General features: G+C 53.2%; 5 protein-coding genes across 5 annotated transcripts; 2 read left to right on the forward strand and 3 right to left on the reverse strand.

Annotated features, from left to right (window-relative positions):
- Window positions 1-362: 362 nt before the first annotated feature.
- Window positions 363-1,011, forward strand: ADI1 (1,2-dihydroxy-3-keto-5-methylthiopentene dioxygenase; the record flags this gene model as incomplete). The annotated part of the gene is made up of 3 exons (XM_051499213.1): window positions 363-392; window positions 443-814; window positions 874-1,011. The coding sequence occupies 3 exons, from the start codon at window positions 363-365 to the stop codon at window positions 1,009-1,011; spliced, it is 540 nt and encodes a 179-aa protein (XP_051350462.1).
- Window positions 1,012-1,671: 660 nt separating this feature from the next.
- Window positions 1,672-3,291, forward strand: J4E92_007853 (uncharacterized protein; the record flags this gene model as incomplete). Its single annotated transcript, XM_051499214.1, has 1 exon — window positions 1,672-3,291. One exon carries the CDS (start codon window positions 1,672-1,674, stop codon window positions 3,289-3,291), a length of 1,620 nt encoding a protein of 539 aa, XP_051350463.1.
- Window positions 3,292-3,771: 480 nt separating this feature from the next.
- Window positions 3,772-7,079, reverse strand: J4E92_007854 (uncharacterized protein; the record flags this gene model as incomplete). The annotated part of the gene is made up of 4 exons (XM_051499215.1): window positions 3,772-3,783; window positions 4,035-5,198; window positions 5,255-5,670; window positions 6,833-7,079. The coding sequence occupies 4 exons, from the start codon at window positions 7,077-7,079 to the stop codon at window positions 3,772-3,774; spliced, it is 1,839 nt and encodes a 612-aa protein (XP_051350464.1).
- A 1,665-nt stretch (window positions 7,080-8,744) lies between these two features.
- Window positions 8,745-9,915, reverse strand: J4E92_007855 (uncharacterized protein; the record flags this gene model as incomplete). Its single annotated transcript, XM_051499216.1, has 3 exons — window positions 8,745-9,567; window positions 9,618-9,813; window positions 9,912-9,915. 3 exons carry the CDS (start codon window positions 9,913-9,915, stop codon window positions 8,745-8,747), a joined length of 1,023 nt encoding a protein of 340 aa, XP_051350465.1.
- A 1,334-nt stretch (window positions 9,916-11,249) lies between these two features.
- INO80 (putative DNA helicase ino80) lies at window positions 11,250-15,850 on the reverse strand (the record flags this gene model as incomplete). The annotated part of the gene is made up of 3 exons (XM_051499217.1): window positions 11,250-11,407; window positions 11,457-15,690; window positions 15,740-15,850. 3 exons carry the CDS (start codon window positions 15,848-15,850, stop codon window positions 11,250-11,252), a joined length of 4,503 nt encoding a protein of 1,500 aa, XP_051350466.1.
- Window positions 15,851-16,272: the final 422 nt, after the last annotated feature.

Below are 16,272 nucleotides of genomic sequence, written 5' to 3' on the forward strand. Positions count from 1 at the left end.
TGCGATGTGTTATTGATCTGTTGCGAAAAGGCGTGCTGTACTATGCCTCTCTTCTCTTTCCGACAAGAGTTGCAGCAGTTTTGAACGACGAGTCTACATGTAAAAACAGCACTACGAGTATGATTTCATCGCCAGCAGCTAGCTCTCCAGTCTCCATGTTTTGAGCGGTTGTGGTGAATGTCGCGCTCAGGCGGTTGACTAGCTTACCCCCGCTGGGTAATCCCGATGACGCCATTCGCCACGTGCTTTTGGGCATCTCAAATTATTTCCTTCATACCCAACGGCAAAGTCAACCTCCACAACACGTCTCTGTGATACCCTATTCGTGATATTTACAACCTAAAGATAACACGCACTGAAAAATGAAGGCATACTGGTTCGACAACCTCCCGGTAAGTGTTTGCTTCGCAGTCTCCACATCCACATGACCTAACCTCCACAGGGCGACCAACGCCAACCCCATGACTCCGGCCGCTCAGTCGACCCAGACTACCTAGAAAAGCTCGGTGTCGTCTATCACAGCGTACCAGAAGTCTCGGGCGTGGAACCAATTGCTACATCGCGCAACTACAAGAACCGGGATGAGATCATCGTCAGCCCAGAGAAGATGGGCGACATCTACGAAGAAAAGGTCAAGTCATTCTTCTCCGAGCACCTACACGAAGATGAGGAGATCCGGTACATCCTTGATGGCGCGGGCTACTTCGATGTCAGGAGCGAGGGCGATGACTGGGTGCGGATTTGGCTTGAGAAGGGTGATTTGATTATTTTGCCGCCGGGGATTTACCATCGGTTTACTACTGATGAGCAGAACGTAAGTGAATTAGGAAAGTGGAAGTTACGGGAGTAGAGTGTGCTAACATGCGTTTTCAGTACATTAAGGCTATGCGCCTGTTCAAGGAGGACCCGAAGTGGACGCCGCTGAACAGGGGAAAGGAGACGGATGAGAACCAGTACCGGAAGCAGTACCTGACAGAGTACTTGAAGGCTAAGCAGGGAGTTACAGCTTAGACTTCAGCCGTTTGGTAGCCCGCTCTTCATTCTCCGGTATTGACAAAATGATATCTAGACTTTCTTTTCTAGCCTGTTCGGCCATGTACTGGTGAGCGCTTACTTTTACCTCAAGTCTATTGAGCCCCCATGGTCTCTCTCATCTCGATTTTGATCAATTAGGCCATCGTGGGCCCCGGTAGTCTCTCTCACCTCGATATCGTTCAGCTACGCCATCGTGAGGATTTAAATCGCTCTCAAGTCTATTGAACCCCGCGAGTTCTCTCTCACTTCGATTCTGCCTCCATGTCTCTGTCCAATCATCGCGACAGCTTTCCGATCGATGACAATAGCATTGTTTCACCGACTGCTGCCGATTGTTACAGCGACGCGCGACCCCCAAAAGTGAAGGTGAAACCGAGTCAGGCCCGTCAATACAACTTGACTCTACAATGGTATTGTCTCAATGCGCTGGGCTCCCTGCTTGTGTGCACAGGTTCACTTGTACGCCTCTTCACCTTCTTATTGTTGTGCGCTCCGCAGATCCAGTCGTTCTTGGCCGCGCCATGTACACCACCTAGCTTAAACTGTACATCATCCAGCTTTTTCAACATTACCCAAGCCAACTGTCTGGCACATCGCAAGATACATACCCGCTACAGCACACGTCGTCTCGCCAAAATGCCAAAAACATCTAATGGTCAGCACCTCTACATCACAGGCATGAGAAATCTTCAAGAGCTAGTGTACGAATCTGAGGATGAGGATGAAAAACCCATCGTTCGGAAGACCTGTCCCAAGACCTCATTCCAAGACATCATGGCTCAGGCTAGGACCTCTCGCAATATGGTCACGGAGGACAGGAAGAGGTCAGACACAGGAAAAGAGAAGGAACCAGAAGGATCAGATGCACGAGCGGATACTCCAAGGTCACGGGTGCAGGCCAGTATGTCTGGTGCGATCGGGCTGAGTCGTGCTCAGGAGGCCCCACGAGAGAACGACCAGTACCACCCGGAGGACCCTCTCCTCGAGCGCCATACATCCACAATCAAGGATACCAACCATCTGCAATTCAAACGGGACCAATACTCTTCAGTACCATTGTGTCAACACTTGGAGTTATTCCTGGACTGGAACATGAACGACCCCGACAACCGAAAAGGCTCATGGATCCTCAACATCGAGAAATATGAAGACCCCTCACCTTGGGCAGAGCATCAACACTGCGCTGGCGTAGATGTTACTAAGATGGCTGATGCCTTGGCGATGAGGATAATCAAGAAATTCACTCGACTAGACAATGAGCGAGTGAGCCGAGACTTCGACCGCGGAATATCGTGCCGACGACCTCCGGCGAAGCAACGCTTGACACGCGAGCTATGCAACATGTACTCTCAGATCCACCGTGGCAAGGAGAGCAAGCTTGTCGATGAGAAAGAAGCGCTTCGCGAGAGCCTCATTGCGGCCGAGTGGCGCAAAGAGCTGGCTGGGGAATCGTTGCTGCGAGCTCAGAAGTCAGGCCAAAGCAGCGGCGCGGCAAAGTTTCTCAACAACGATGTATCAGAAGCTCGCACCAAGTCATCTTCAGCTTCAGTCTCAGCCTCATCTCCTTCTACAAAGAAGCGTAAGACACCGAAGCAGATTGCAGAGGAGAAGGTAGCTCGGAACCGGAAGCGCAAGGGTTTGAGCGAGATTGCTAGGATTCGCGCTGAGCCTGTCGACCGGTTCAAACCGACCACGGTAGATGAACGAAACGCCCGATTGGCTGGTGCTGCTCAGCTGGTCCGACATGAACGCGCGGCGGAGACAAAGAAGAGCCCATGTGTGACCAAGCCCTCGTCAAAGTCGAAAAAGTCCGCGGTCGCCATCAATCCTAATGAAGATGTCGAGACCATCTCTCGTCGCCGCGTGACGAAGAAGACCACACTTCCACCAGCCCCGATTTTCTCCGACTCTGAGAATGAACACAGTGAAGGAGAAATTGACACGAAGCGCAACGCGAACACAAAATCGAAATCTCAACATATGAGCAAACCAGAGCGCGCTCTCCTCAAAGGCATCGCGAAGGCAGAGCAAGAAGAACGCGAACGGTACGCCCAGGACGAATCCGAACCATTACCCACATCTGAAGAGAAAGAAGCAGCATTCCGGGCTGAAATTGAGGCAATTGGACTGGCGCAGCTCGCAGCTCAGAAGCGGAAGTTGAGTGAAGTAGAGGATGATACACCGTCTCATGTCTTGCCTTCTTCACGACTGATTAAGAAGGCGAAGAAGAAGAGCGTTGCGGAAGAAGTTGTATAGGCTAAGGGAGGCGAAGACGATGAACTGGATGATCTGTTTGAGGAGTAAGAAAGTACAGGCTGCTGGATACCGGGGGTTTATTCGAACTTGAGGCTACAAGTAAGATGGGATAGTTCGCGACGAGTCATCGTGTCGCTTTCAGGGTATCATGCCATGGTACGCCGTAGCTATCTGATAGTCATATGAAGCAGCAATTGACTCAACCAGACACTTTCGTATTCATTCCGCCCGTCTATACCAATTCCTTCTTCATGACGTGACATCAACATCTGTGTGTTTGGCTCAAGTAGAGCCTTGCTAGTGTCGCTATATTGTCCATGACGTTTCCTCAGCGTCTTGTGTAAGAACAATGACATTAAAGGTCCACAAGATCGCAGTTTGACTAGAGAAGCTTTGCATTTCGGGTGCAGAAGTGACACTATAGACTTAAACATCTCCTGGTTTCATTGACCACATCCACACCACAGTATCACCGCCCGCCTACGCCTTGTCCTATGTCAAATAAGCTTAAATACACGAAGCTCGCTCTGTTGGTCCTCGATATCATCCCAGCCAAGATGCATATATCTGCAATCATCATAGCCAAATCCCACTCTCTTGAACGTACCCTCGACCTTGAGAGTGACACCATCAACTTCCCAAGTACTCGGCCCTCCCTCATCTTCTGGGCCAGCTATTTTTTCCAGAAACAAGCCCTGGCAACGCAACATTGGATTGTCGCCGAACACTTGCGGGATGCCTACTAGAGGCGCGAAATGTGTGACGCGGGACAACACGGTTGTGTCCGTCGGGTCGTCTGGTATCATGTCGATGACTGCGGGGCCGATGGCATCAGAGGATGCATAGCGTTCGGGGATGAGGAAAGGGTTATACGAGCCCAACTCCATTTCATCTTCGTGACCTGATAACGGTGACCGGACCGGGAGGCAAAAGCCAAGGAGCGTCAACTCACACTTGCCCGCTCCAAATACCTCTGTCTCAGAGCTATCAGGCTCCTTGTGCTTCCAGTTCACGACTCGTGTGTAAGTTACGACTTCCGGATCAAAGATAAACTCATAGTACATGATGTTTCCTATAGTCGTCGTCCAGGACCAAGATGGCGCCATCTTCCTCAGTGTGGCAACTGCCTCTGAGTCGCCAGGCTGCTTCCGATGGGGACGAAGCCACAACAGCCACTTTTCTAGCTGCAATTTCCAGAGCCCGAAGAGGTAATCTTCCTCCGGGAACTTGTCAGGCATGGCTTGCTGTAACGCTCCCACTACGCCTTGTATTGCGGCTAAGCGATCAGTCCATTTGGTCAGTCTCTTTTCCGAGTACCGCTTTACAATCTCGGCCCATAGTTTCGAATGGTTGAAATGAGGTTGGTCGGTCGCGCGGGAGTCTTCTACACGGAGTAGTTGACCAAGAGTACGCACGTTGAAGAAATGGTCGTCTTCGCCGATATATCGAACGGCGTTTTCATTTGCCTCCTTCCGACACTCGCATCTCTCGTGCTGGCTACACTGCCAGGCTAGTTCAGATGGTGTAGCATATAGTATTCTGCGCGCTAGGAAGCTCTCTTGAAACACCCATGCGCGGGTAGCGAGGGGCGTGAGAAGTTCGTCGATGTCGACATCTTCTATATTGGGGCGCGACGAATGATGTGCTGGGTTGCTCCAGTATTGTTCCTCTCGCTCGCGAATGGAGAGTTGAACTGTACGAGACGTGCCGTCTGGCATGTGAAAGGGTACCTCAATACGTTTGAGGGGTGCATTCGCGGCAGGGCTGAGGGACAGAAATCCTTCCTGGACGCTGGATGCACTCTGTGCCGAGATGACCAGCTCGGCTCCTGGGTAGATGGACTTCATGCGTGGAATTTGGTCCGTCCAGTCCTGTATATCATCTTGTACTATGCATAGCGCATCAATCTGTTGTATGAGGTCAGCTTCTGGGATAGATACAGTTCATGTATTGGTTGCTTTACCCATAGGTATCGCAAGCCAAAAGCCTTGCACACGTGGATGGCATCGGCGAGGGTGCGAGGGAGTGTCGAAATATCGATGCCTTGCATATGGGTCTCGAGATTACTTTTCAGCGTCTTGAGGGAGCCGGTCGTGCCCCATGCGTAACTGAGACAAGCGTAACCTTCCTGATGTTGTGGTGATTCTGATACAATCGATGCGCTATCCACAAGGCGGATAGGATCAGTTGCGAGATCGAGGACACGACGTGGCCATTCACCCTTGTCTGGTGCACAAAGCGAATGATCAGCCTTGCATTGCTCGAACCAGCTGCGCGCTTGACTCAAACGATCTTCGAGATTGCTTGATAGCTCTCGGTACTTGTCGTTTTCACTATTGCGTATACCGAGCCATGGAATAGCAGAGTCTTCTCCAGCATCTGTTAGGCTGTTAGCATCATTTTCAAACACTCCCTCGTTCCTCATTCCTTTAAAGGTGACTTAGGCTGATAGAAAGAAGCCTGACTAGCTGTAAAGAACTTACCAACCGGAGTGTAGATCTGGTAATCATTCGGCCTGTTATCAACATACTTCCGGCCAAACAGCACCCCACCACCATATGATTCACCCTCCTGCTTGCAGGCCACATTTAAGACATTCTGGGGGTCGAAAAGGTGCCAATGGTCGACCGCCTCTTTGCGCCTAATATCGATAGTCGTGAATTCCGGCCGTCGAATATCGGTGACGGCATCAAGAGCCTGCAAGATGATTGAACATCCCTGACATTCACCAGCAGAAACAAGGAAGTCTGCCGTTGGCGTGCTGGTTTCCAAGCCGTTGGCGTAATGGTGGCATATGATGCATGATGGGGTTTCCTGGTCTCCTCCGTTTGTGGGAGGCTGTTTTGTGTCGTTTGTGTCGGATTCGACGCGGTATCGCTCATGAGGAGAAGCTTGGAGATGATCCGAGATCATACCCGCACGCGCCGGCGATGATGCAGCCCGAGATTCCTCTACCCCTCGGGCAAAAGCTTCTACCATGTGCTCTATGAGCTCAGACCAGTCTGACGTCATCGTCACTTGCCCAAGATGCTAACGAATCGAGTCGCCTGCGATAGCACCTGATCGATGCAGTAGTACCGACCTATTTTACAGAAGTCGGGAAAGATAGAACTCTTGTGTGTTTTAAGGCACGTCGCATTCGTATACGAATGCCTCAGCTGACTTGGCAATCCTTCCAAGGTCCTAAAGCATGCTTCAGCCGCACAGAATTAGGCAGGTTCGAACAGCTAAGGGCCGAAACCTCAACATACTTACCGCAAAGATCAGCCGATTCTAGGCTTCCGTATGGAGAACACAAAGTCCCAGGGCTTGCATCCATATGCATCCGCTTCAAGATTCACAGACAATGCAGGCGATTCACAAAGACAAATCCAAACTTATGAACATCGCATACGTAAATTGCACACCAAGACATATCCAAAAAGTTCATGATTCATAGGGATCACCTCTAAAGCCATCGAAACCCAACAATACACCCGCCTAAAACCTTCAAATGGTATACCCAAAACGCCAATCCCTATCCCCTACACCCCCTAGCAACCTCCACCACCACCACCGCCTCCTCCATCACCTCCTCCGCCTCCACCACCGCCGCCATCTCCACCGCTGCAGCCTCCACCATCTCCTCCACTAAAGAAGCCACCTCCGCCTCCGTATCCTGCTGTGTATGCGTATGCGCCTCCCGTGTCGCTACCACCGCCGTAATGCCGCTTGTTGCGCTTCGAGACCTTTGTTTGCCGCATCGGGGGCGGGTATTCAGAGGGTGATTTGGACATTCCGCAGCCCATTTTGGCGGGTGTTGGTTTGTGTTGTCGGTGTGAAGGTTTGTGGGTTGCGAGATGTGGATGTGTGATCGTATGACTTTGTCAAGTTTGGTCTTAGGTAATGTTGATATCCAAAGGTATGTGAGTTTGAGATGAGTGAAGTACGAAGTTGCGAATGAGTTCTCTGTCAGAGAAGATAGCGTGGATGTGTCGAGAGTTGGTTCGTGATGATGATATGCCCTCATCCTCCCACGGAACCCTCGACCCTATATACTCACCCACGGTACTCATCATGCTCACCCTACCACACTACCAGCCACAAAATCTGCCTTACCCGTACACAGCACTGTCATCAGGCCCCCCGAACACAGCAACGACAGCACCCACTACCGTCACAACACCTACCCTCATTCCGTTCTAACCAAGCGAGACATCCAGTCGCATCCTTAAACGAACAACACTAATCCCACAAACGTGACCGCCCCAGCCCCAACCCATCAGCAACCAGGCGTCCAGCGTCCTACCGCTACCCAATCTAGTTCGTCGTGTTCGTTTACTCGGATAAGGCATCCCCCACCTGGGGCAACCCACCTTCTGGATCAACAAAACGACTAACGCGGAACGGGAAGTAATCGAGCGCATACATACTGCGCACAGGTTCTCGCAATGCCACAAATGTGCACATCATTTACCGCATGAGCTTCGCAGGGCTGAGTCCACAGTAGGAGTAGGTGGAGGGAAGGACGCTAGAAGAGAGGCTGTGCCCCCGTTCTGCCGATCACGTGGAGCTTGCAACCTTCGATGCAAAGCCTACGTCGGCCCGAAATCAGTGGTTCGGTGTCCTGCATCGGGTTTAGATCAATCGTTGATGGAAGCAGCGAAGAACATAATTATGGAGTTAGCATGCGCATCTGGAAAGCTGTCAGGCAGAGTCAGATAGCGAGCTGTGGCTGAGTATTCTTGCCGATCGATCGCTGGTTCGAGGGGTGAATTTGGTAAACTTGTGAGGTAGTACGCATACTGTGGGGTCCTAATGAAGGGACCTGCGTAGTGATGTACAATGCGATGCTGCCTGCGATGGAGGTAGAGATAGCAATTCGCCTGCGATACGTGTATTGCGCCGAAATCAGATAAGGCGTCCCGATTTACCTCAGTCTTCACCGTACTCGACCATCGTCACTACCACCTCACAGCCTCCCATCTCACATGTGACGAAAACCCGCATATTGAACTTTCAAAATTATGTCATTGGAGTATATAGCGCCGTGTCGATCGATAACATTCACAGAGACCCGAATATATAGAAGGAAAAGGAGGTGGAAGGGAAAAAGATGCTAGAAGCATACACACAAGAAAGATGGGGTCTCCAAACTCCCGGCCGAACCGCCCCGAGAAAGAAAGGTCTCAAGAAAGCGCCCGTGGTTTCCGAACCGTTCAGCCAATCTAGTCGTCGTAAATTTTTCTTTTTCGCGGGGGAGGAAAAGGCGTAAAAAAGTCTTGATCAAAGAAGAGGCTGCAACTCCCCATTCTAACACGTCTGCCGTGAAATCTCGATCCAGAAATGCGAAAAAGCGTGGAAGTAGCCAAACAAGTGGAAACCTCTCGTATCCGCCCAAGACGCTCGTTGTACGACGTAATCAAGTCTGCCCCAAGCACGCGCGTGTGACTCCAACGATCTCGTTTCGCGTCTCACTTTCCGCCCTGCTTCTTCGCCTTGAGCGCAAGATGCGAGTAGACCCATCCACCGCCAAGCGCGAGAAGTACACCGAACCATTCCCTTCCGCTCAATATCTTGCCCTCGCTGTACCACCCTATACTCAGGATCATGATGGTCTTGAGGTGGCTGACAATGTTGAATGTGAGGGCGCTGGTGCGACCAATGATCAAGAACTGACTCAAGTTGTACATCGAGGCCATGATGCCGGAGGCGCATACGCTCCAGAGGATGTCGGTGGGTACAGTTGATAGGTTCGGAATGGTGTCGAAGAAGGGAACGAAGGGGATGAGGAGGCAGACGGAGATTGGCGCTTGGTTGAGCAGGAGTTGGGGTGGCGAGACGGCGAAGTCTTCGATCTTCTTGCCGATCCAGATCTGGTACAGAGCGGTACTGCAGAATGCCAGGGTCGCGACAATGACACCGAATAGCTGGGTCTTGGCCGCTTCGTTGATAGTGAAGGAGACGCCAATGCATGTAGCGAGAATAGCAGCCAGCATGTATCGTGTAACCTGCTTTCGGAAGAGGACGAAGTTGATGAGGACGACGGTCGGCGTAGTCATGACTTTGGAGAGCTGGTAGAAGCCGATCGAGTTGAAGGTCAAGCTAAGGTTGCCAAGCACAACGTATCCGGCGAAGAAGCCGCAGACGGGCAGCATGTTCCAGACATTCAACCGTACGGCCTTGAAGGCATGGAAGGGTCGGAGGGTCGAGATGAAGAGGACGAGACCGGTGGCTGTGAAATGCCACATGACGACCATGAGCTGGCATCCTTTGAGCTGCTTGTCGCTGAACACTCTATCCGACTGTCAGCGGGTCCCCCACTAGCTCTACTGCATGTTGCATACCGCTTGCTCAGGAAGATCAAGCCCAGTGTTGATAGCGTATTCAGCGCAATCCAAAAACACGTTATCAGCTTCTCCTTGAGCGGTACTGGCGTAGGCTCGGCTACGGGCTTCTCGAAAGTGGGCAGCTCCTCGAGCTCGTGGGACTCTCGGGGGTCAACATTGTCGACGAGGCCCTCGATTGAAGGGCGCTTCTCAACTGCGTGTTCCGTTAGTCCTGGTGTGTCTTATTTCTGACAAGTGGTATGCCAACGCCCATGTGTCAAGGGTCTAGGCGGTGTCCGGGGTTCGACGTACCCATGGTATGTGATATTGAGTTGAGAATGTAGCGAGCGACGGTGGAGGGCTCGTGTGGGCTATGCCTTCATGCCAGTGCCAGAGGGAAGGCGCGAGCTGGCAATGCGAGGGAAGGCGTAGGACGAGGCAGGCGCGGGCTGACTTGATTGTCGCACGGTAGCGGGTGGGCCGGGGAGGGTTGCGGCGGTGCAGCAGATCGTCCGGTGTGGCTTCAGACGCGGACGATGCAGTTGCAGCGACCAGAGACAACAACAGAGAGGCAAAAGAGGACGAGGCGGTTCGGGGAGGGCTGCCGGAGAAAAGAGACGAGGCGAGGCGGGGAGGGCCAAGGGGGTACACGACAAAAGGCCCAAGTAAGATGCTATCCGAAAGGGATCCTCAGACGCCAAGGCGACTGCTGAAGGGGGCGAAGACGATGCAGGGTTCGTTGTTCAGGCACGTGCCCGTAAGCCACAAGCCTCATCTCCACGGCCAATCAATCCCACCTTAGCGCCACGCTGTCCAGCCAAATCTACGAGGTTAATTTTAGGCCTCGATGCGGTAGCGCTACTGCTTTTGGTTCCGTCCACTGTCTATACGGGCGCTGCAGCATCGTGAAGAGCTTCAATCTCCTCGAACTCGCAGTGTGATATACAGTGGTGATCAGCTTGGCACTCTCCCTTACCCACTTCCCAAGACACATTGGTCGTTTGGGCGTTGCTTCTGGAGTGCCGACACATCCGGCTCCGCTCCGCCCATCTCGGGCAGAATATCTCCCTCGTAGCACCTGTGTTGCTCCGATTACGAATCTTGGTGCCCTAACACGGCGGACGCAGCATTTGGTGTCCCTTCCGGATCCGCTGGGTGGTGCCACCTACGACTACCCGTACCGGTAATCTGCATGTTTGCGCGTCCTGATGCATAGTCGCAACTCTGCAACTTGTTGGCATTGTGAAGGTTTTGGGGGTATGCTTGTACGGTTGCCAGCGGAGATTTCGTTGCGGACTCCAAGATTTAGTTGCACCGAGCGCCGAATCTTATGTCAGTTTGGTCTTCTCATAGACTCAATTCAGATAAGGAAGGTACGATCATGATACAGTCCACCAATCCTGTGCGACGTGGAAGTAACGTGTTCTCTTGAATTTCTAACTCCTAGTTCTATGCAGAAGGCGTAATTAACAGCCTTCAAGTGATCGACCCTAGCGCATAGAGAAAGACGGATAATGTACACTCGCAAGAACCCACACCGTACAAAGAAAATCAACATGATCAGCATCCCATCGGCAGTTCCATTGACTACCGCATCCGCATCGAATTATAGACATGTAATGTGTTATGTCGTCGTGGTGTTACAGAAAATTATACCTCTCCATCAGCCACAGCAAGACGCTGCTTGGCTGTCTTTGCCTTCTTGCTCAGTCCGCCCTTCTTGCGCTTGCCGCCGGCGGGGGCTTCAGTAGGTGGGATAGGTGTGGCTGCACCACTTGCCTTTGCGCTCTCGTCAAAGTGTCCTTCGCCTGGGAATGGTCAGTACAAACATTGTTCAGCATGAAGCGATCCACTCACCCTCGTGGTACATGTCGTCGAGGTTGGCCTCCGCCCGTTGCTTCTTCTTGCCACGCTTCTTGCCCGGTGGAGCATTCTTCTCTTGCTCCGCCAGCTCCGCCTCCTTCTTTTCGATCTCCGCGGCCTGGTCATCATCGACAAGCCACATGGCCATGTCTTTGGTCCTGTTCTCCCTGGATCGGGTGTTGAAGTCGACTCCAGCGCCGCCACCTCCGGAAATGACGACACGCTGCACTTCTTCCTTCTGAAGCGCACGCTTGCGGATACGTTCTTCGATAGTACCGCGCGTGATAAGCCTGTAAACAGTGACCTGTCGTGTTTGTCCGAGACGATGGGCACGGTCCATAGCTTGCGAATCGATGGTGGGATTCCAATCCGAGTCGTAGAAGATGACCGTGTCAGCGGATGTAAGGTTGATACCGAGACCACCTGCACGAGTTGACAGGAGGAAGACGAAGATGGACCGGTCGCTCTGGAAGTCGGCGACTGTATCACGACGATCTTCGAGCTTGGTCGAACCATCAAGACGGCAGTACTTGTAGTTCCTGTAAGTGAGGTATTCTTCCATCAGGTCCATCATCCTCGTCATCTGGAAGTACAGCAGCACGCGATGATCGTTTGCTTTCAGTTCCTTGAGCAGAGCATCCAACTGAGCCAGCTTGCCAGAATCAGTAACGAAGCGCGACATTGACGGTGCCTCAATGTGAGTAAATCGTGTGCGCTCGTTGGTGGGTGGCGGGAGCCTGTTGCTAACAGTCAAAGCAGTCGACTCCTTCTTGGTTTCCAGAAGAGCTTGCTCAGTAGCCTCTGATACACCATAGAGCGCGGAACGGATAGGAGCGTTGAAGAAGAGGCTCTGTGTCTCTGCAATGACACCCTGACTAGCGCAGTACAGCTCGACTGGAGGCGCAGATGCTTTTGGCTTTGCACAGGGCTCGATGACGTTCAAGCCCGTCTTTTCGAAAGCTGTTCGGGCAACATTGAAGAGGTTGCGCATGTGTCCATCGGCAGTGATCTCGGCCAAAGGTGCACGGTCCCGGCGATCAACAATGTTGAATATGGAGTGCTTCGGCTCCCATTCGCCGTTGTCGTTGTCGTAGAACACGTTGAAACGGCCAACCTTGTTCGGCTTTTGCTCTGCAGCGAGAGCTCGCTGGAAGAGACCGCTCTTGGCGATTCTGGAGGCCTCGGTGGCCGACAGATCAGAAAAGCGGAGCCATGAAAATGCTCCAGCCTCTCTGGCCGACTGCGCAATGTTGTCTGGGCTCCACACATTCATCAGGTTGTCAAGATAGCGTCCCCTGAAGCCAGCCTTCTGGTTGTCTGGACCAGCAAGCTCCAGTCGACCACCCTCACGACCGACAAGTCTTGGTAGAGGGTATTCAATCAAGTTGCGTGTAGAATATCCGACCCTGACATTTTGGCCCTCGCGTAGGAATGAGGCGGTCTCAGCGAAGGAGGCGAAAGAGAATGGTGACCAAGTGTCGGCTCGCTCGAATAGATCAGGGTGGTTGCAGACCTTCCTGAATTGCATTACCAAGTTCATGAGGGTTGCGCTGTCCTGTTCGTCACCAACAGCCTTTTCGACCAAATCCATAATGTTGATCTTTGCTCGGAGGTTGGCGTAGTAAGCCCGTTGTCGGTACGTCAAGTCGCAATAGACGTCCAGCTCGATCTTGTCTCCAAGCTCCTTCTGGACATGCTTCTTCACACGACGCAACATGAACGGCTTCAAAATCATATGCAGGCGTCGCAGTTGATCCTCGTTAAGCTTCGTGTTACTCTGTGCGTGACTCTCAATATCCTTGGAAAACCATTCGCTGAACTCGTCGTGAGAGTCGAACAAGCTAGGCATAATGAAATGAAGCAGAGCCCAAAGTTCCTGCATGTTGTTTTGGATGGGCGTACCCGTGAGGAGCAGCCGGTTACGAGAGTGGAAGCCGAGAAGACTCTTCCATCGAGAACTCTGAGACGACTTGATGGCTTGCGCTTCGTCGAGAATCATGTACTGCCAACGCATTTTCTGGAAGTATTGGGCATCCTGAACGACCAGTTGGTACGAAGAGACCACAACGTGGAAGGGCGAATCGCGGGTGTACGTAACGTGCTTCCTATCCCAGAGCTTACGGAGGATCTTTCGGTCCTTGGCCGTACCCCAGTATGGAATGACGTTAAGATCCGGGACGAACCTGGTGATTTCCTGTTGCCAGTTGTGCAGTGTTGATGCGGGGGCAATGACAAGGAAAGGTCCCCAGATGTTGTACCTCTCGGCCAGGTAAGCCATGACCGATATCGATTGGACCGTTTTACCGAGACCCATCTCGTCAGCAAGAATACCGTTGATACCCTGCTCGTACAAGTTGACCAACCAGTTGAGACCCTTCAGTTGGTACTCCTTGAGCGTACAGTTGAGAAGGCCAGGTTGAGGAATCCAGTCTTCTTTGTTCTGCAGACCAGAGGGGTTCTGGAAGTTCATCTCGCCATCCTCTTCGTCATCACCAGACTTGTTGAAGGCACGGGCACGGTCTTGAGCCTGCTGGATAGCATGCTGGGCGTTCGCCATGGCGGCCGCGTTGAGCGCACTTTCGTCTTCGTTGTCGAAGTCAAGATCCTCGAAGTTGGTGACCTTGGCGCCTCCTTCCGCCGACATCTCCCCAACGTCGATACTAGGCTTAGCTGCTGCCTGAGGGTCAGCTGCGGCGGCGTCGGCGTCGTCGGTGGAACGCTCGATCTCATCTGTCCTAGCCTTCTTGCCGATGAAATGCGAGTAGAGCTCAGTCTGGGAAATAAGGAAGTTGAGCTTGCGCTTCTGTCGGTTTGCTTCCCGATCAGCTTCAGCTTTCTTCGCATTTTCCAACTCCTGACGCTCAGCGTTCTTTCGGGACTCGCGCTCATCGCGTTCGTTCCTCTTCCAGAATGCAAGCATCTCTCGCATACCACGCTTGGCCCTAGCTTGTGTGTCCTTTTGGTTCTTGTTGGTGCGCATCTGCCATCGACGGGCCTCCTTGGCAGCCAGTTGGGCAGTCTTGCGAAGGTTGGACTGCTTTGTCGAGAGCGAGTTCTCCTTGATGCGGACAACCTTAGGAACATCCTTGCGAGCGAGATCCTTGACAATCTGCTGATATAGGTTTCGGTATACGGACGAGTCGTAGGAAGTCAGGACAACGGGGCCCAAATCCTCTGTGTAGCTACGGCCGCGTAAGGAGTCAAGGCGTGCCTCCTCGCGTGGCGCGATCATGGGGAGATCGTCTCCGCGGTCGATAGCAGCCTGACCGGCGGCGGCAGCGTCTTTCTCAGCCTGCTTTTGCTCCTTGCTCTTCTTAAGACGCCCGGTGCCGCGGTTGCCCTTGCGCTTTCCGCCAGCGAGGTCATCGGAGGCCTGGAAGGAGCTCATAGTACCTCCCTCCATGTTCGGTCCGTGTGGAGTGACTTCGCGGATGTCCTTGCTAGGGGCATTACCTTGCAGAAGCTGAGTAGTAGTCTTCGCTTTACGCTCGGCTTTCTGTGCAGCCAGCAAATGACGCTCCTTTTCTTCCTCGTTCTCGGCTTGACCTGCCTTTGCGAGGGCCTCGGCGCGTTTAGCCTCCTCGTTCTGGATAGTCTTTTCACGCCTTCGCTTGCGCTGCATGTCCTTCTTGCGCTCTTTCTCTTCGGCGATCTCCTGGCTCTGAACCTGCTGCCATGCGTCGCCCTCGTGCTCAACGTTGTATGAGTGCTTCGCGTAGTCGCGGTTGGCAGCGGACACGTCCTGGTAACGTGTAAGGAAAGCAGTCCGCCGCTTCTTGCGCTTGTTCGCCTCGGCGGCTCCAACTTCTAGGACGCGCTTCTGGCTCCTTTGCTTATAGTCTTCAAGATCGTGCGGGGTGGCCGACTCGTCAATGTCGCTCATCTGCTTGGTTTCAATGTGTGCGAGAGCAGCCTCGATCTCTGCTTCGTCTGGCGCAGGCAACTCGCGAGTCGCAGACTGTGAAGGGGCCTGGAGGCTGCCGACCGGCGGCATAGCATCGTACACGCGTGGGGCATAGCCGTTTTCCTGGTGAGGTAGGTCAGCGGGCGCCGGAGACGCCATTGCTTCTTGCTTCACGAAGTGAGAATTGTGCAGAGGTTTTGAGGTTTGGTAAGGTTCGGCGGCGAGGTTCGGCAGTGGCTGAGGCTTTGGCGGAGGCTCGTTGTCGGCTCCGGAGGACATTATACTGGAGAGCGACATGGGATCGGCACGCGTTGGTGGCGGCGCCTGTTGCAGTGGTGAGCAGAGTGAGGGTGGAAGTCGCGAGTTCACTTACCTCTTCCTTGTAAGATGGCCTCCTAGGGTAGTCGATGGGCGGCTGCACGGCGCCTCGGTTCATCGACTGATAAACCGATGGCGACACGGGCGAGTGAGACATGGCCTCCATGGCGCCGGTGTGCTGGTGCTGCGAATGGGGGCGCTGCAGCGGCGAGTGATGCGCGTACGAGGTCGTGACGGGTGATTGATAGACCTTGTCGTAGGGGCTGTGTGCCGCCCGAGTCTGCGTCTGGGGTGTGGGTTAGCCGCGTGTCCCTGAATGTTGAGGATGGCGATGGCGAGAAGTGTGATGTCTGAGGCATGAGGTAGATGAAACATATGATGGAAGACGCACCTGTGCAGGAGGATACTGGGTATTGATGTCGTAACGCGCCGGGTCCCGTGCTACGCCGCGGTCTCCATTGTCTGAAGTCGGGTCGTAGTATCTGGACGTGTCGCGCGAATAGAGGGCCGTGCTGATGGGCGGCAGCTCGGTGGTGCTGGGCGACGGCGGAGGGCGAGGGTGTTGATGGGATGGGGGGTGGTGAAGGC

This window comes from Alternaria infectoria (genome assembly GCF_024043175.1).
Source record: "Alternaria infectoria strain BMP 0036 chromosome Unknown scaffold_14, whole genome shotgun sequence".
NCBI classification, from domain to species: Eukaryota; Fungi; Ascomycota; class Dothideomycetes; order Pleosporales; family Pleosporaceae; genus Alternaria; species Alternaria infectoria.